General features: G+C 48.8%; 1 protein-coding gene across 1 annotated transcript in view; it reads right to left on the minus strand.

The window, feature by feature from the left end:
* The window catches only part of nbas (NBAS subunit of NRZ tethering complex), a 98,102-nt gene that overhangs the window by 32,138 nt on the left and 45,964 nt on the right, over nucleotides 1–20,000 (minus strand). The window contains exons 30-36 of the mRNA XM_060042390.1: nucleotides 19,498–19,611; nucleotides 17,580–17,703; nucleotides 12,856–12,932; nucleotides 12,220–12,357; nucleotides 3,393–3,616; nucleotides 1,961–2,311; nucleotides 1,637–1,640 (exon numbers count right to left, since the gene is read on the minus strand). Of these exons, the coding sequence (XP_059898373.1) occupies nucleotides 1,637–1,640; nucleotides 1,961–2,311; nucleotides 3,393–3,616; nucleotides 12,220–12,357; nucleotides 12,856–12,932; nucleotides 17,580–17,703; nucleotides 19,498–19,611 (1,032 nt within the window). The remainder of the gene's footprint in view (nucleotides 1–1,636; nucleotides 1,641–1,960; nucleotides 2,312–3,392; nucleotides 3,617–12,219; nucleotides 12,358–12,855; nucleotides 12,933–17,579; nucleotides 17,704–19,497; nucleotides 19,612–20,000) is intronic.

Here is a 20,000-nt window from a genome sequence, read left to right on the forward strand (position 1 = left end):
TGAAGGCACGAGAACCAATCAAAGGAGCGACTACCAGACCGCTAACCGTATGACTAAGCCATGTTGACACGTGTGCCTCCGTTTTTAGGTCAGCCATTCAAAAGCTTCAACAGCTGTCGGCTAAATGTCAGTGACAATTTTTAAAACATGTCATCAAAGAAGAAGACTCCTGGAATGTACATCCTTAATTATGCACAACCCCCTCCCCCCCACCCTCTCCCCTTCCCCTCCCCCCACACCTTCAACACAGCTGTAAAGCTCTTAAACAACACACAACACAAAACGCACACAAACACACACACCGCTCAGGTGCATGATTAGAAAAAGACACACACACAGCGCAGGTGCATGCTTAAGACAGACACACACACACACACACACACATCAACACCCACACACACCCACAGGAAATGAGAGCCAGGCAGAGGACGGCTGGTGATGGCGGTCATTAGCAGAGCATTGATTCCCACTAAAGCGTTTATTCAGTGTTAATAGGACTGTCTCAGAGACACCCCTATGTCCCTTCATCCATCACCCCCAGCGACCGGCCCGCCACCTCCACCGCCGCCAGACCCCCACTCTGTTTCCCTGCTTTGTCCACTCGTTATCTACTCTTCTACATAACAACTACCTTTCTCGGTTATTTCATCTCCTCTTTCTCCCCTGACCTTATGACAATGCACACGCACAGGGATTGGCCCCTTTCAGGTCCTCCTGTCGTTTGGGCGCATTCCTCCGTTTCTGCAATGCTGGAACATCACTGGCCACATTGCCCCCACACACGTTATTCTATCCTTATATCTGACAATGACAAATGTCATGAAAAAATATGAATGGATAATTGAACATGCATATATGCACATACCCATACATAAATGTATCTTTGAATGCTAATTGACACTGTGGTGTGCGCTCATTTCCCCGAGCTCAGAGACCGCCAGGGATTACGGACATCAGTCTACACTTGTTTACCATAACCCAGGGGGATATTCAGTGGCGTGCAGCAGTATTGTGCGCACGAAACACTCACACACCCACACACGCAGACACAGATGCATAGGTTCCATATACAACAGCTGGTCTCCAACGCGGAGCGTCCGGATGGGCGGCGATGTAATTTATCGGTAAGTGGATCCCGTAAAGCATTTCCCTGCATCAGAATTCCGCGCGTCAGCGACAGCGGGATATTTACGGCGATCGCACGCACGTACGCGTGCTCACACACACACACACACACCCACACAAACACACACACACACGCCCCTTCGCCTCTGTCGAGAAGGTGCTCCATTAAAACAAGGTGCAGGGCTGGTGTGATCCAGACCGCAGCTATGGAGTCGAGAGAGCAAATAAATTATGGAAATAGAACGCCGCGCACACGCGCTAACACATACGCATGCACGCACGCAAATGCACATCCACAACGCACGCACACACACAGTCAACATGTGTGATTTACTCTTGGCTGTTCAATGTGTGGCTTTTATGTGGCAGACTTTGTCGTAATTCACGGAGGCAGTGCTTGCATTTGCGATACACACGCTTCCCTTTCTCTCTGAACACCAAAAAGATGGGAAGAAAAAACGCACAAACACCCAAACACTACGAGACAGAAGAGGGAGACTCTATGGGTTACTGCACTGTGATTGAACAGGAGAAAGGAATTTAAGTTTGAGTGCACCGAGGAGACCAGTCATCACCAGAGAGAGAGAGAGTGTGTTTTACGGCACAAAACCAACCCGATCAACAGACAGGACAACCAAGGCAATCTGCTAGGATTTAAGTACAGCCGTCGAAGGGGGTGGATCATTATATACTTAAATAGTACATGAGAGACGATGACATGTGGCAATCAAAGGGATTTCCATTTATTTGGACTGGAAAATAGACACTATCAAGGTTCAACCATCATGCCTAGTCACTTAAGTGATCACTGAAGCTTCTGAAAAAGTGTCATAACATAAGCAATGACTCGATGCCCTTTGAATGTGTGTGCGCCAGTGAGAATGACAACTTTTGCGTCTTTGTTATGTATGTACGTATGTATGTATGGTTGCATGCGTATGTCAGCGTATCCATCCACCATACATGCCCTGGAGGTGTGTATGTGTGTGTGTGTGTGAGTGTGTGTTGTAAACGTTTGTACCTTTTTTTTGTACGTTTTTGTATGTTTTTTGTGTATGGGTGCGTGCATGCATACCCGCTATCCGTGAAGAGGAACTCCAGGTGAGTCATGCAGACCTCCCACAGAGGGACACTGTAGCGATGAGCCAGGGACAGAGAGATCCTGTACACCGCGTCATCCAGGGTCCTGGACACACGGACACACGCACACGCGGACACACACGCACACGCGGACACACACACACACACACACACACACACACACACACACACACACACACAAAGGGAACAGAGAAGAAAACAACACATTTCATTTCAATTGCATGATGAATATTAGAGGTTCTGAAGTGTAAAAAGTATCCCCCCCCCCCCCCCCCCCCCGTGGAGAGAACGCGCTGATACCAGGTTCCTGAAGGCTATTCAAAAGTCAATCTCAGGCGGCGATCAACACCCACGTCCCGCCGGTGGGATGGAAATAACTACGGTGGAAAAAATTCACACATCTGTCCTCGTTGCCACGAATCAGGGTTGCAATGCCACTTTGACAATGAAGCTAGAAGTATGTTGGTTTAGCAGATGTATTCTACGCCATTGTGATTGCGAAGGTCGACATCTTTGAACAGGGTTAGGCAAAGTTAATATTAGTTACGGTTGCCATGTGGATCTCTTTGAAACGCATACACGTATACACATATACAATTTCCGGGATAAATTTATTATGCTTTTGAAGGCCTTTGGTGGTATTTCTTTACTCGCATCAAAGCTGCTTTGGGTACGATTGGATGGTTGAGGCAGAAAGAGCAGAAGAGAGCGAGTCTCCCTCTCTGCCCCCGCCCTCCCTATGTTGCTCCCCGTTGAGATGATAGCACTGTGCACACAAATGTGAACAACATGCAAGATTGATTTCCAGAACCAATAAGGGAAGAGACGCCCTGATTGGTCGGATCACATCATCGGTGTGTTCTAAAATCCAAGTCTCATATAGATGACCAGAACAGATACTCTCACAGAGCACTTCACTCACTTATAGCTGACGAATGACCCCGGCACTTCTAACGGATAACACTCAAATTAGAATAATTTGAATTACCGTACACTTCCCATGCACTTACCAAAGGGGCTCTCTCGAACGCTGGCCCTTGAAGCTTACCTACCGCACCTTTAATACAATTTTTCAATATGTAATGCATTCATCGCCGGCCAAGCGACAGTGAGTGTCCTGGCCGGGTCTGAAACCATTCGGGTGATGAGAGTGAGTTTCTACTCACTCAGCGAGTCCCAAGATGGTGGCCTTCTTGTACTCTGAGTCGGAGCTGAATCGCTGAACGTCCACGCCCCTGCCCAGACCTTGTAACACCTGGGCCTGGGTGAAGTCTGTCATGCGCTCATTGTACACCAGCAGCTGGCCTATCATGTCGCCGAGATCCTCTGGCCAATCGGAGCGCTGCGACACGTGCTTTGTGACCAATCGAATCAGTTCCTTGGGGTCCACCTGTGAGGAAGAAGAAAAACATGATGAGGACTGCTGGTAGCTTTATGAGACAGCTGGTCGCTTTAGGCTGGTGTTTCTTGCAATCTTTTACTTCCTTAAAATGAAACACATTTCAAGTAGGATAATCGGAAATAAACTAATCTGGGACACCGTCATTAAAATCTACGCAATTATTCATTAGTTACTTTGCTACGTTCAAATTGTCATTTGGAATTTATTGATGTTATTTAATCATTATTTGCTTGGTACAGGATAGCATAAATATATATTACTGACAAGCCTTTTTGCTCCATTAATTTTTTTTTCTTCCAAGGTTAGAAATTGACGGCTAAATTGACATGTGTGGTACACCAATGAGTACCGCACACAGTCTGCAATCTAGAACTTCAAAGGACTTTAAAGTATTTCTTTAAATAGCAACAGACAAAATTACAAATATAAAAGGCTAACCCGGAATATAAATGGAGGATTTCAGGGATTCAGGTATATTTGAGAGTGGCAAACAGAGTTTAATCAGGAGATTTCATCCTACTTTTTTGATTTTTTTATCCTTTATACTTTTTTTAAAGATATGCATAAATATATCAGGAAGTGTAATTACCACATTGGCTCAGGCCATAGGGAATTAGCTGATGGATGCGTTTATGATTAAGAATGTGACAAGCGCCGCGAGAGCTGGAAAGACTATGCCCAGCCCGGTTCTAATTAAACCAGCTTCTCTTGTTGACTCCCGCTTCGTACTGGCTGTCTCCCAGTATGATAAGACAGGTCATTCTTTTGTTGATCTGATTTGCATAAGGTAATTATGGCTGGTTAGAAATGTTAGGTTGTTAAAAATGTGGATTTTTGGCGTGCATGCGTGTGTGTGTTTGTGTGTGCGTTAATTCCTTTGTGTGTGTGTGTGTGTGTGTGTGCGTTCTTTTAAGTGACTTTGCTTTCGATAGCATCCCAACGACAATGTTGCCGTCAGCTTTGTGGTTCAAAGACAGGACAATGGAGAGCAGGAGACAAGAGAACCAAAACACACACACGCACACGCACACACACACACACACACACACACACACACACAAAAAAAAAAAAGTGAGAGTCGAAGAACAGAGAGTTGCAAAAAGAGTGTGCGTGTTTGCGTGCGTGCGTGCGTGTGTGTAGATAAGAAAGGGTCAGAGAAGAGGAGGTACTTCATGATGCTGGCACCAGGTGACAGGAAAAGGAGTGACGAGGAGAACATGACGCCTTCTGGGGCTTGATCTGCCTGGCAGCAGTATCCTATCAAAATGACCCTTTTATGATTCAATAATCATCTGGGACTTTCTGTCCATCCTTCCTTTACTTCCTGTATTTCATTTTTCATCCATCCTTCCACAAGGCACCTGCTTGTTCCCTTTCTTCTCGACATACCAATCCTACCCTCCTTCTCGACATACCAATCCTACCCTCTCAATACACTAGATCCATCATTAAATTGGCTCATTTCAAATGAAAAACGCTGTCCTCTTTTTCCAAACATTCCCTGCTGCTCCCTCCGCTTTCAGAAACAATTTCCCTTCCTCGCTTATTTTCAACGGTGCAAACCCAGATGACTATCTTAATGATTTTCCCCCCGAGATCGTGCAGCGTGAACAAACACAAACAACTGATTCTTCCTCTGCTTTTTTCTAACTCAACCTGTTCCCTCATATTAATCAGGGGATAATTGAAACAAAACGCTTTACTCAAATCCAATATTTGCACACAATCCAAATTCAACCACAATATTCTCTCCCTCCCTCTCTCCCTCTCTCCCTCTCTCCCTCTCCTTCCCTCCCTCCCCATCTCCTGGTCTCACCCTCTCTCCCACTCTCCCTCTCTCTCCCTCTCTCCCCCCCCCCCATCTGTTGGTCTCCCATTCTCTCTTCTCTCAATCACTCTCGGCACACCAACCCTATCAAGGGAAATATACTCTTAAAAAGTTGTATTCACACCGGGCTATACAGTCAGCCGCGTTATTAGCCGCAGCTCACTGCAAATTGTGTACACCTGCGTGAAATTAACCGATGCATGCGGGCGATTTGTAAATAAAGTGGTTTTCTCTACCGCCCCTCGCATGATGTATTGTAGGTGAAAACAAACATAACGATGCTGGAATACCATGGGAGAATATAGAACACACGCAGTGTAATGATACACATTTTGAGTATAATTATCATACATATATATACACTCGTATAGAACTATTCATTTTTTTATCTGTTTCATTAAGTACTAGCGCTTACAGCGTTAGCTACAGGGACATCACGCCCTTGTCATGTTGGCGTACCTCCAGCAATGCTGAATTATCTGTGAAGCTGGAAACAGCTGCTACTGAATGTCAATAAAGGCCTGTGTAAATGGGTTGTCAACGCTAGCTGTTAACATTAAACGTATAGTATTGGGAGTTTGGATTATTAGCTTAAGAAGAGCGCCGTGGAGCTCTCCCCGACCTCTACAACGCACACACGCGCGCGCGCACATGCACGCGCGCACATGCACGCGCGCACATGCACGCGCGCACATGCACGCGCGCACATGCACGCGCGCACATTCAACCATGGTTCACGGACCTCTTGTTGACGAATTAAACACATTTTGGAACGCTTCGGTGCTGAGGGAACAAATAATGGAACTGCTGCACTTTACAAAACCCCTCTCTTTACCAGACAAGGCAATTTCTGACCCATGTGTCACCTGTTCCAAAGAAACCCACTTCCAACGGTTGATTATTTCTTCCGGTTTGGAGCCGAGTTAAACAGCTTCGAGGGGGAGGGGGGGGGGGGGGGATTCAAGGCCACGTAATACATGGGAAGGGTTTAGGCTGAATGGCTTCACTGCAGTGTTTGTTGTGATGATACATCCAACGGCGATGAGTGATAGCAGAGCGAAGCATAAATTAACGTTTAGTTAAAATATTTATCCCGTCGACTGTACAGAAACGATTCAAAAACAAATCGGTGGCGGCTGTTGAGGAACGGATCTGCACCGTCGTCTTTCACTGTTACAACTGGAGCTAAACAGAGCTAATATGCAAGTTTTATTCAATTTTTAATTGGTGCTTATTGCTCATGTTGGCGCAGCGTATTATCTTACGCAGACATTATTGCGATGCACATGCCTCCCTGGATTCCGTATCCGATGACGCCAACTTAATTCCACCCTCAGGGAGTGTCATTTCTGCTTTGCGACTCTCATCACAAACCCAAAGCCTCGAAATAGAGTCGAGGGTAAATCAGACATTGTATGAAGTATAATCTTTGTGCCTGCCTCGGAGAGTCGTAATTTACAGCTTTAATCTATGTTATTATGTTGGACCATAATTGATTTCAGGCCTTTGATCATTAGCACACATTGTTAAAATGTGATGTTAAAAAGAAAACTGCATGGGTTTCTATGAGAACAAGCTGTATGGTTATATATGTAGTAATGGTGCGCACGTGTGTGTGTGTGTGTATTTTGTTGGTACGTTTGAGTATGTGTGTGTGTGTGTGTGTGTGTGTGTGTGTTTTACTGAGTGATCAATAGTGTTCTCGATGCAAGAATGGTGCCTGCAGGCGAAGATAAATGGTGAGTGAAAATCGCAAACCCTCCACCAAGCACACTGCATTTTGACTGTTACAATCACGCACGCACGCACACGCACACGCGCACGCACGCACACGCACACACACATTAAAAATACATACATACAAATACAATCAAACAAGTTGACATTGGCACTCCCACAAACAAATACGTCAAATGCGCAGTACTGGGAAAACACCACTAGTGCGAGAACAATTATACTCAGCGGAGGCTCTCGCTCGCCAACAACCACTTTAGTGGACATAATGAAAACTTCCAGCGGCACAGAGATAGGAATCGGCTAATTATGCCTTCGGGGGATAACTGAAAACCAGTCACTACATCATCAATCCCAGATGTAGCCCAGCGTGCTTGAAGAGGTTAGCAACGCCAGAGGGGCATTAATCGTTTTGGGGGGGGAAGGAGGAAGAAGAAGAGGAAGAGGACTAAGAAGAGGAGGAGTTAAACACATTGGAAGGCTGTCCGCCTGGGGCTCTTCCCAGAATGAGGTGCTAAAAGCGGGCAGATGCTCAAAGATACCAGTGGACAGGGTGTCACTCAGTCACAGGCCCCCACATACATTCCCCGCCCTCTGCCCCTCTTCACTGGGGCATACACACTAGGGGTGGGAAAAATCATCGATTCTTCGATGCATCGCGATTCTCGCTAGAACGATTTTGTCTCGATGCAGATAAATTAATAATCGGAATTAATTCCTTTTATTTTTTATTTTTTTGCCTGCTGCAACATTCTGTTCGCCAGAGAGGGATAATTTTTGTTATTTCAAAATTATTGAAATATCTTCAGTGTGTAATGGCCCATGATCTGATTTGTCTTGACACAAGTGCGATTCAGCCTACGCATGCGTGCAAACTCACAGCCAGACACAAGATCTTCTTCTAATTCAAGAGCAGCTTTTTCTTTAATGACATAGAAAAGAGAAATTAGAAAGAAAATAAAACTGAAACCTATTTTTTGCATGCTTCCATATTGTGTTATAATGCAAGCTGCATTGATTATTGCATTGTTCATAGAAAGTCATATTTGTGAAAAAAGCTTTCTCTCTTATAAAATATTAGATCAGTTAATTCATCTGTTGATTTCTATAATGATCATCACAAAAGTAGGAAGTGATTAGCAAACTAAGTAGCAAACCCAGATGTATACATATATTTTTGAAAATCCCGCATGGAAATGTACACAAAAAAAATTGTTGCATCGAGATGCATCGATAATCGCTTCAGAATCGAATCGTTGACCTCATAATCTCAATCGAATCGTGAGGTGCCAAGAGATTCCCACCCCTAATACACACCCACACGAATAATGGCTAATGTGGAGTCTACATTCAGTCCACCATGGATCTCTTTATAGGCGGGATGAAGCAAGAGTACCAGGAGGATTTTCATGTCAATAAGGAAAATCGGCGCGATATGTCGCAGGGCTGCGATTTACCTGTTGCCATTTTTTGTCAGTATGGACATCATATGGAAAAACAGAGAACACAATAGTTCTTAAACTAAAATACAAGGCTTTAGTTAGGGAAAAATCCACACCTTTAATATCAAACCTATACTAACAAACGACAAACGTCGGTTCAAAATAGCTTCTCATATAGGAATGCTATCCGTGCCACATATTTCTTTCATTTATTTTCTGCCTTCCTGAGACGACATTTTACAGAAACCTTTTTTTTTTCGGTAGAATATAAATCGGTAGAATATAAACCGCCACTTTGCGCACTTCACGAATCTTCCCTTTCAAGCACCGTGGCAAACACTTTCAGCCCAAACCTGCGGGCTAGACGTGCCCCCTGTTTGCCACCCAAAGACGGGCTGTCATTGGCTGCCGCCGTGTCTCTGTCTCGCGGCAGCCGCTGTTGATGTAATGATATGCAACAGCGGCTGGGAGAACGGAGGCGATGGTGAGAGCTGCCGAGTGCCGCAGCTCTCCAAGCGAGCGGAGAGGGAAAGAGTCCCTTTGAGACAGTAGGACGACCGCCCGCCCACCCTCTACTCACACACACAGACACCCCCAGGCAGGGACACATGTCGCCCATACACACACATACAGACACACAGACAGGCATAAACAGACAGAGATGCGTGCACAGTACACAAGACATGCATGCACACGCATACTCAAACACAGACATGCGTGCACACACCCACGCACACACACACACACACAAAATGTCGCTATGCAGCACGTGCACTGCAAACTATATTCATTTACAATCATTGGCAAACTGAAGCCAAATTAATACAATCACATTTTCCCCCAAAACACACACACACACACACACACACACACACACACACACACACACACACACACACACACACACACACACACAAGACACATGTACCACATGTATAGGCACAGACTTGGCCGAGGATAATGTTCTTATGCGGTCTTAGATTAAGCGGAAAGCATCACGTCCTTAGTTCTGGGGATGGAGATGAATGTAAAGACACACGCACACACACACACACTTATCTGAAATTAAATATCACATGCCATACAATGTGGGGCTTTAGGAGATAAGCGAAGGGGACTGATCGAGAAAAGCCCAAGGAAAAAACACATCAAGTATTGCAGAGTGAAGATAGCATATAGGATGAGGGTGCCCCAGATCAAACAGACAACAGGAAGACAACCGAGAGACAACAGAGAGACAGCAGGGAGACAACAGGGAGACAGGCCTATACAGGTACAGAAACATAAACAGGGATGAGGTGTGGAGAGGGGGCGAGAGGCTCATGGACAGAGCAGGAGAGAGAGATGGAGAGAGTGTGAGAGAGAGAGAGAGAGAGAGAGAGAGAGAGAGAGAGAGAGAGAGAGAGAGAGAGAGAGACAGAGACAGAGACAGAGACAAAGACAGAGAGAGAGACAGAGAGAGAGAGAGAGAGAGAGAGAGAGAGAGCGGGAGATAGCGTCAAACTGATTTCCACTTTTTGGTTTAAATGACCCAAATTAACTAAATGTTTAAAAACGGAGGGAATTGGGTGGTTGACAGGGTAGTGGTGGTGGTGGTGGAGATAGTGTGGTGATGGAGGAGGTGGTAAGGATGGAGTGTGCCAAAGACAAAATGGAACATGGAAATAAAAGAAGAAAAGGAAAGTTCACCCAGGTGCAGATGGGAAAGAGTTCTATTTGTAGTCCCTTCATAATGGTGAACTTTACTGTAAGAGTCTGACGAATGATTCTGTTCATTATGATGCAGAACAGTGTGTATGTTGATGGTCAGTGTGTGCGTGTATGTATGTGTGGCAAGGTGAGTGCACACTGCAGTGCGTTAGTGGCGATGGTGTGTTCTCGTGTGTGTGTGTGTGTGTGCGCGCGTGGGTGTGGGTGTGTGCGTGTGTGTGTCTGTGTCTGTGTGTGTGTACGGCGCAGACCTAGAGTGTCAGCAGGGACACGCTCATCCGCCGCCGTCTCCTCCACCAGTAGCTTGCCTCTTTATTTCATTATTTTCCTCCACCTGGACGAAAGCCCACGAGAGCCGCCGTCCACTCAAGGAAAAGGTCAGACCCATTTCCCCCCCCCACCACCCCCCCCCCCCCATACCGCCACTCCTTCTCAACCTAGCCCGACCTTAAATCCCATCCCCACCGCCACCTCCACCTCACAAAACCCCACCACCACCACCTCCACCACCGCCGCCGCCGTCACCACCACCACCTCCACCACCGCCGCCGCCGTCACCACCACCACCTCCACCACCGCCGCCGCCGTCACCACCACCACCTCCACCACCGCCGCCGCCGCCGTCACCACCACCACCTCCACCACCGCCGCCGCCGTCACCACCACCACCACCTCCACCACCGCCGCCGCCGTCACCACCACCACCACCTCCACCACCGCCGCCGCCGTCACCACCACCACCTCCACCACCGCCGCCGCCGCCGTCACCACCACCACTTCGACTCTATCCCTACCTCTCAGCTTCTTCCCCTTCCTCACACCCTCTCCTTCTGTTCCCTTCCCCCCCTCTGAAGACTTAGTGTGGCTCGGAGGGGACGCCTTGGGTCCGCGGTGCCAGCCACCAGCCAGCTCAACAGGATGATGAGGGCTGTAAAAATGGCTATTGTGCCTACATGTGTACAGGCTGCAGCGGGCAGGGCTGACAACTGAGCCGGCTGCTAAATTGAACGTGCAACCTGGGTTCGGTCAAGCTGTGTTTAATGGCCAGTGTCCCCGGGGAGTGGCGGGCACAGCTGTTATCAACGAAGTAGTAAAGACATAACACAACTACAAGCGTCCAGAATGAAACAACAGCGTTTCCACTGCAGGCTGAAGCTAGGAATCTGGTTCCACAGCTTTGGCCCCCACCATGAGCCATGTTCCCTAAACGTTCATGTCAAGTTACGTCAGTTAGACTCTGCGGTTGTTAAGCATAGCATCACCACAGAATTGGGGCGGGTTGGACTGTATTTGGCCGATAGAAAGGCTGTACCACAGAACAATCCGAGCTAGGAAGTAGAAAAAGAGGCGAGTGAAACGGGGCAACCGTTGTGGGTCAACGGAAATGTTGAATGTTGAATGCACACATGATCCTTAGTGCAATGGGCCCAGGTAGACAGACAAGGGGAAAAAAGCCGTTTTTTAATGTCGATGTATAACAGCGCCAGAGAAAGAAGGCATTTTCGCAAAGTCCAACACACTTCTAAAATCGGATTGTTTTTTTTTCCTCTTCACTTCGGCAACACCAGAAAATAATCTGTGACAGCAGTAAACAAGTATCAGGTACTTTGCGCGAACCGCTGTTGCGGACAGAGGAGCAAAGAGCCTGAAATGAAAAGGGCAGAAAGAGATGAAAGACCGCGTTGCCTTCCCCGATGTGGTAGGGGTCTACGGTAAGGACGAAGGCGATAAGCCAATGCTCCTCCTACGAAGGCTTCCCTCTGACGATAAAGCGCATATAAATATAGAAACAAATACTATATTTCATCCCAGGAAATCTCACATCTGCCACAAACAAAGCCCTCTGAAAGCACGTGTTGGTGGGGCCGGCTGCTCACCTGGTAGAGCGCGTTGGTCTTGTCCTTGAAGCAGGGTGCCAGACGGGTGTAGATCTGCAGGGAGTAGTAGTAGGCTGCCAGCTGCAGGGACAGCCCGGAGTGGGCCTGCTTCTCGAAACACTTGTTTGCATCCAACACCTGTGTGGATGGCAGTGAGAGTGCAGGTAAGGAATCCCTCCATTTAGGAGAGAATGTGCTGGATTCTTTCTTCTTCTTTTTTTTAATGGACTGGTTTTGCTTGTGATTTGAGTTATTTATTTATTGCGGTTTACTGGAAATGCCCCACAGATGAATCCTATGTATACGTGTTACTTTATGCAACAATAGGATTCTTTTTAAAGTGTCCTTTATTGATTTCTGACCACTTGGGGGCAACCAAGGAACAGGTTTAATTTTTTTGTTGTTCAGTAGCTTGTGCGTGCGTGTGCGTGTGTGTGCGTGTGCGTGCATGTGTGTATGTATGCGCGTGTGTGTGTATGTATGCGCGTGTGAGTGTGAGTGTGAGTGTGTGTTTGTGTATGTATGCGTGTATGTATGCGTGTGTGTGTGTGTGTGTGTGTGTGTGTGTGTGTGTGTGTGTGTGTGTGTGTGTGTGTGTGTGTGTGTGTGTGTGTGTGTGTGTGTGTGTGTTCGTACCTGAGGCAAGGCTAGTAAATAAGACAGGGCAAGTGTCATGTCTCTCGGGAATGCATCATTGGCCAGCTGCAGCAACACTGAGGGCGAATAAGGTGACAAACAGAGCGAGAGCGAGAGAGTGAGAGGGAGAGCGAGAGAGAGACACACACACAAAGACAGAGACAAAAAGAGAAAAGTCAATCATGGGGGATCAGAGACATAGTACACAGTTCCTCCTGTTCTAAAGCCAGTGTCGGTGAATATGGACAACAGCTGCAGCAGAGAACTTCTCTGTGTGCCAGAGAAAGAAGCATCATTAAGTCTTGTGATTCAAAATCTGTCTGCCTGCCAGTAGGAGGGAGTCGAGGGTGTACAGTGTGTGTGTGTGTGTGTGTGTGTGTGTGTGTGTGTGTGTGTGTGTGTGCGTCTCTTTGTGATATATGCTTGTGTATGGTCAGTTTTTTGAACAAAAAACATTCATTATTCAAAGTGGGTGCATCAGTCCACTTCTAATAAGTGCTTTCTAGATGAGTGCAAATCTTCATGTGAGTGCACTTTAAAAGCAGCAAAAAAAAAAAAAACACTGCAAGATAAATGAGTCAGAGAGCGTCTGGATTTGGCGAAGACCGGATCACAACCTATTATCAGCGTCTCTAATTGGTCCTAGCTTGTCAGTTCAGGCCAATGAACCAGCGCCGTGGGTGCCGCTAAACAGATATCATTCGGATCTGCCAACTCGGGCACCATCACTGAACTCATTTTTCCATCAACGCTCCAGGCGAGCCGCGGTGCCGAAATGCCTGATGGGAATTGTAGTCTAGTCAGAGCCTTGGGTGTGGAGGATATGGTCCACTGCAAAGACGTTGGCCACAGGGCCAGAAACAAATCAACAGAAACACACACACAGACAGACACAGCCACACACATCTGCAAAATGTAATTAGTCAACCCACCAACACAACAGATGGAAAAGCATCATAGCCACTCCATCCCAGACAATTGCACACATGCATAAAACATATACACAGCGCCCACTGTGTCTAGCTCGCAGACACACAGGCACACAATGACACCATTAAACACAGAGGGGCCTGAGTGTAAAAGTCATTCTGAATCACTTTGTAGTTTCAGACCTAAGGAGAGCAAAAGTCCCTGTTGGCGATAAGAGCCTGAAACCGAATGGAGCCGACAGGGGAAACTGGAGCATGGATACTGAGACGAGGGCGAGAGAGAGAGAGAGCCGGAAGGCAAGAGAGAGAGGCAGAGTGATATCGAGCAGCAGAAAGAGAGGGCGAGGCAGTGAGAGGCAGAGAGAGAGTGGTGGAGAGAGAGAGAGTGACATTGGGACACATCTGCTGTAAACATACGTACACGCATACAGACATGGGTGTAGAAAAGCCAAGTTATGCGCAGTTTATTATACGTTTTAAAAAAGGTATGTTAAGAGGTTGATGTGTGTGTGTGTGTGTGTGTGTGTGTGTGTGTGTGTGTGTGGGTGTGTGTGTGTGTGTGTGTATTTTATATGTCAGAGAGTTTTGGAGGGGGAGGCGGTCGATGCAGTCTTTAAAAGACCCATTTGAGACCAGGCACTTCCCCATTCCGTTCCCTCCCTCCCTCCCTCCCTCTCTCCCTCCCTCTCTCCCTCTCCCTCCCTGCAGGGCTGAGTTGAGCCACACCTCCGAATGAGCTGATTACATGCCTCTCTAAAGATGCCGATACCATCAGGACAGGAACTACCAGCGGGGTAAACACACACACTCTAAAACTGAATTCATTAAATAAATAAATAAGAAAAGAAAAATAACTCACACTTTCAGTGGGTTATAGAGCCACAAACGAAAAAGAGACACAGAGACACAGAGACACAGAGACACAGAGAGAGAGAGAGAGAGAGAGAAAACGACAAAGGTATAAAAACGGGCATGTTGTTGTTTTGTACCTATACATTGTTAGAGCATTCTGCCGGTTTGTTAAGAACACAGGTTAATTGTTGACATTCAGATGTAAATCAGCAATGATTGTTCATTGCTCAACTCAAGCCCTCTCGCAGTGAAGAATCAATTGACTGATTGATCCTTGTTATTTGAGAGCGAGAGAAAGAGAGAGAGAGAGAGAGAGAGAGAGAGAGAGAGAGAGAGAGAGAGAGAGAGAAAGAGAGAGAGAGAGAGAGAAAGAGAAAGAGAGAGAGAGAGAGAGAGAGAGAGTAAGCGAGCGAGAGAGATGCAAATAATGCCTACAGGCACACACACACACATAGGCACGCATACATAAGTACGGGCACACAAACACACACCTGTCCGATTCACACCACCTCGTATGCAGAGGTCTTGTTTGGATTAACATTTGTTTCCTTGGACCTCCCGATTATGGCCAGAGCCGGGCTACAGCAGTTGAATACAGCGCAACCAAGACGGTCTATTATTCAGGCACCGAAACACTGCAAGTGAAATGACAATATAACCGATGCAGAAACAGGGAAGAGCAACTTGTGTTTTTGTCTGTGTATTGACATGCATATTTATATGCATGTCAGGAAGGTTGAGTGTGTGTGTGTCTGTGTTTATTGTTTGCGTGCGCGTGCGTGCGTGTTGGTGTCTCTGTAGGTCTTTATAAATGTTGATGTTTGAGGTTGTATCTGTGCCTGTGCGTGCGTGCACCCATGCAAGTCCCCAACCGTGGCAGCCAGCCTGTGTGTGTGTGTGTGTGTGTGTGTGTGTGTGTGTGTGTGTGTGTGTGTGTGTGTGTGTGTGTGTGGTGTCATCCCCACTAGGCTTCCTGTGAGCGTGCTATTTGTGTGTGCGTGTCTGTGTGTATGTGTGTCAGGTAAATAAGGGCTATTGTAAGAGGGCTGCTCTGACAGTGACTTATTACTCTTTCCCCTGCACCGGCATGGGAGCAACACCTTATTAACACCGGGCTGCCAGCGGCCCGGTACACCACTATCACTGTCCGTCCGTCCTGTCTAATTCATTCAGTTTCTCGTTTCATGGCCGGTGTGTGTGAGTGTGTGCGTGTGCATGCGTGTGCATGCGTGTGTGTGTGCGGCTAGTTAGAGACAGAGCCGGTGTGCGTGCGTTTGTGTGTATGTGTGTCTGTGTGTGTGCGTGTGTGTGAGAGAGTGTGTGCGCGTGTGCGTGCCCGCGTGAACACAGATGTGCGTGTTCAGTCTCACTCAGCTCTTTTGCGCGGGAGGCGTCCTACTGCTCGTGTCATCATTAATTACCGTCACCTTATCTGGCCCAGGTGGAGGAAGGGGAGGAGGTGGAGGAGGAGGTGGGGAAGACGAAGAACTAAATCAATCTGTGACTTCCTTAAAGGCCATCTCCGAGTCTGTTTTTGAGGACAGCCGGCACTGCGGCCGCGCCCACAGGCTCATTAATCGGCGGCGGCTATCGGACTCCTCGCTGTCTTTGCTCTCCCCGACACGTCGCGCGCTGAGCGCCCCCCTTCCTCCCCGCTGGGAGGGTGACTTCTAAAGGGAGAGACTGAAAGGGAGATACCCCCTGGGACCCGCGGCGCACGAGAGAGAGAGGGGGAGGGAGGGAGAGAGAGGGGGGGGGGGGGGGAAGAGAGAGAGAGAGAGAGAGAGAGAGAGAGAGAGAGAGAGAGAGAGAGAGAGAGAGAGAGAGAGAGAGAGAGAGAGGAGAGAGAGAGAGAGAGAGAGAGAGAGAGAGAGAGAGACAGACAGACAGACAGACAGACAGACAGACAGACAGACAGACAGACAGACAGACAGACAGACAGACAGACAGACAGACAGACAGACAGACAGACAGAGACAGGGCCAGGGCCAGGGGCGTTTAGGTGTGCGTTCTAATCTATGCTTATGTGTGACAGAGAGACACACAGAGACACAGGTAGAGAGAGAGGGAGAGAGAGAGCTTGAATGTTTATTCATCCGAGAGTTCATATTGTACTTACACGCATGTCCACACCAACACAGACAAACCAACACATTCACACACACACACACACACACACACACACACACACACCACACACACACACACACAAACAACCTTCAGGCACAGAAACTTTGCCTTCAGTACGTTTGTCCATGAATGCTTGCGTGTCTCCAGTGTACGTGTGCAAGCCATTGAACGTGTGTGTGTGTGTACGTTTGCTATGTTTCCGCGCCTGCACTATTGTATTCGCATCGACGTTGGCGAGTAGGTGCGATCCATCACACAACGCACAGCCTTGACACGCTCACTCGCCGCCATCTCTTCGGTATCACCGCGTGACGGCTCGTTATTTACCGTTGCCGCGGGACGCATGGTGCAACCCTAATTAATCGATCGGATACGATTCATCCCCGCCGTGTGCCCCCCCCCCCCCCCCCCCCGCGCGCTTGGCCTTGCCCGCTGGATAGACGAGGAGAAGGCCACGTAGGGGGGAGACAGGGGGAGCAGAGGAGGCGGAGGGGAGGAGAGGGCTGTGTAGGAAGAGCAGAGAGGAGCATAGAGGCTCAGAGGGGAAGACAGGAGAGTGGGATGGAGTGGGAGGAGACAGCAAGGCCATGGGGGGGGGGAGCGAGAGGAGCCGAGAGGGATGGACCTGAAGAGGGGGAGGCAAGGTAGGGAGAGAGAGAGAGAGAGAGAGAGAGAGGAGAGGAGACGAGCGGGAAGAGTAGGAAGAGGAAAAGCCATGTCGGGGAGTGGGTTGGGGTAAGGGGGGAGGAGGAGAGTGTGTGAGAGAACGCAGTGTCCCACGGGTCGTGGATCAAGGCGTGACTGGCTGCCTACCTTCGGTGGCGGGGAACAGGGTGCCCCCTTCGGTCTTGGTCTCAGCCAGCTTCCCCGTCCTCAGCAGCACCTCAGCAAAGTTCTCCTGGGGCACGCCGCTGCAGCCTGCATACACGTCCTGACTCTGGAGAGGGGTGTGTGTGTGTGTGTGTGTTAGTGAGTGAGTGAGTGAGAGAGAAAGTTAGTGTGTGTGTGTGTGTGTGTGTGTGTGTGTGTGTGTGAGAGAGAGAGAGAGAAAGTTAGTGTGTGTGTGTGGTGTGTGTGTGTGTGTGTGTGTGTGTGTGTGTGTGTGTGTGTGTGTGTGTGTGTGTGTGTGTGTGTGTGTGTGTGTGTGTGTGTGTGTGTGTGTGTGTGTGTGTGTGTGTGTGTGGTGAAATGGTAGGGTGTGGGTATTGGACAGGAAATTGAATGAAAACAAACAACAAGAAAAAGTTGGCGGGCCATTGGTTGACACACCCCCTCAACACACACACACACACACACACACCGAGCTCACAGCTCGAGACGGAGGCAGAATGGAGCGCGTACTGAAAGTGACTAACGGTCTTCATTTCCAGGTGCTCTGCTCACAGAGGCAGAGTGGGAGGCGGGAGTGACGGTAAACACTGCAGTAAACCGATAAACTGTGGTCCGTCGCTCAGCCGCGCACGTCAAGGGCTCCCCGCGGCCCGTGTTGAGATCTTTAACCTCGATCGTCCCACGGACCCAGAGGCCACCCCTTCAATGACCAGACACATTCCCCCTCCTCGCTCCCTTGTCACTCCATCACCCCGTCTCCCCCGGGCCGTCCGTCTCCCCCATCCCTCCCGTCCCCCTCCCTCTCCCCCGCCCCCCTTAGCCCTCCCGTGTCCTTCTCCCTCCCCCCTCTCCCCCAGCCCTCCCCTATTCCTCATAGTCTCCCCTGTCTCCCTTCTCACCTCTCTCCCCCAGCCCTCCCCCATCCCGATAGTCTCCCCGAGGCCTCCCTTCTCACCTCTCTCTCCCTTCTCACCTCTCTCTCCCCCTCTCCCCCAGCCCTCCCCCGTCTCCCTCTCTCCAGGTCCCTCCATCAATGTATTGACAGCGGTATGATAAAAAACAATTGATCAGCTGGCTCCAAGACGGATGGACAAAGGGCCTGGGGGGGCGGGGGTCTACTATTGACTGATGCAGGACGGAGGATGGATAAATGTTAGTGAGGACCAGAAGGGGGTGATGGTGGTAGCAGGATGTGGATGTGTGTGTGTGTGTGTGTGTGTGTGTGTGTGTGTGTGTGTGTGTGTGTGTGTGTGTGTGTGGTGGCGGGTTTGGAGAGCGCTATTAAAATGTCATGAGCGGAGACGTATCGGCCCTCTCGGTTTCCCCTTGCGTCCACTCTTTAAGCCATCCACATGATTTGTGTCTCAGAGTAAAAAGCCCAGTCATAGCCCACAGGGTGTCCATTTTCTGGAGGCGCTGGAAGGTCAAATGACTCCCGTCCTCACTTTTATCCCTTCTGCCCCCTCTGTCACTGCCTCTGTGCTCCCCCTGCCTCTCTCTCCTGTTTAGCATACAGCTGCCGTTTCTCCTGTCGCTATTTAACATCATACGGTTACTGGTCCGGGGCAGTTCTGACCGCCGTCGCCTTCAGACGGGCGCTGATACCGCCCCAAATGACTCGCTTTTTGTGCTCGATTATTAAGCAGGAGTCCACATTCGTTTTGTTCCTCACGCTATCCGCCATGGCGATTTGGAGTGAAAGTAAACTCAAAAAAACATACATAAGTGAACAAACATAAAAAGGATTTCCAAGTAAGAAAACACCAACAGCAGCCTTGAAGCCGAGAAACCATTTCCCCAGGGCTGCGTCGTCTATTTCCTCGGGCGGTAATTAATGGAAGAAGAGTGCGGGTGAAACTGAACGCGAGGTCAACAAGCCCTCAACCGGGGTCCCACTCACCGGGTCTATGTAGGGGTTGTGGTGGAGCTCCTGGTAGAAGGGTCCGCAGGCCTGTCTCTCCAGCCCAGCGTTGTCAAGCCCCGCCCCCTGGCCGCCGGACCCCGCGCCAGGACCCTGAACAGACGCACAGACCTCGTCAGGCATGGGCAGCCGCGCCCGCCGCCTCCCTCGGGCTGGGGCGGCCTTGTGTGTGTGTGTGTGTGTGTGTGTGTGTGTGTGTGTGTGTGTGTGTGTGTGTGTGTGTGTGTGTGTGTGTGTGTGTGTGTGAGAGAGCGAGAGAGAGAGAGAGAGAGAGATACAGAGAGAGTGAGTGTGTGTGTTTATGTGTACATATTTTTATTTGCGTGGGTGTTTGTGTATATTTCTCTGTTTACTGCATAACTTTCACACACACAGACACACACACACACACACACCTCCTTCCCTTTACCCAACCCCTTCTTGCCCCCCCGTGCCTCCGGTTTCCCTGTATGCGTGCGTGTGTGTGTATGTGTGTGTGCATG

This window comes from Gadus macrocephalus, chromosome 21 (assembly GCF_031168955.1).
Source record: "Gadus macrocephalus chromosome 21, ASM3116895v1".
In the NCBI taxonomy this organism is placed as follows: Eukaryota; Metazoa; Chordata; class Actinopteri; order Gadiformes; family Gadidae; genus Gadus; species Gadus macrocephalus.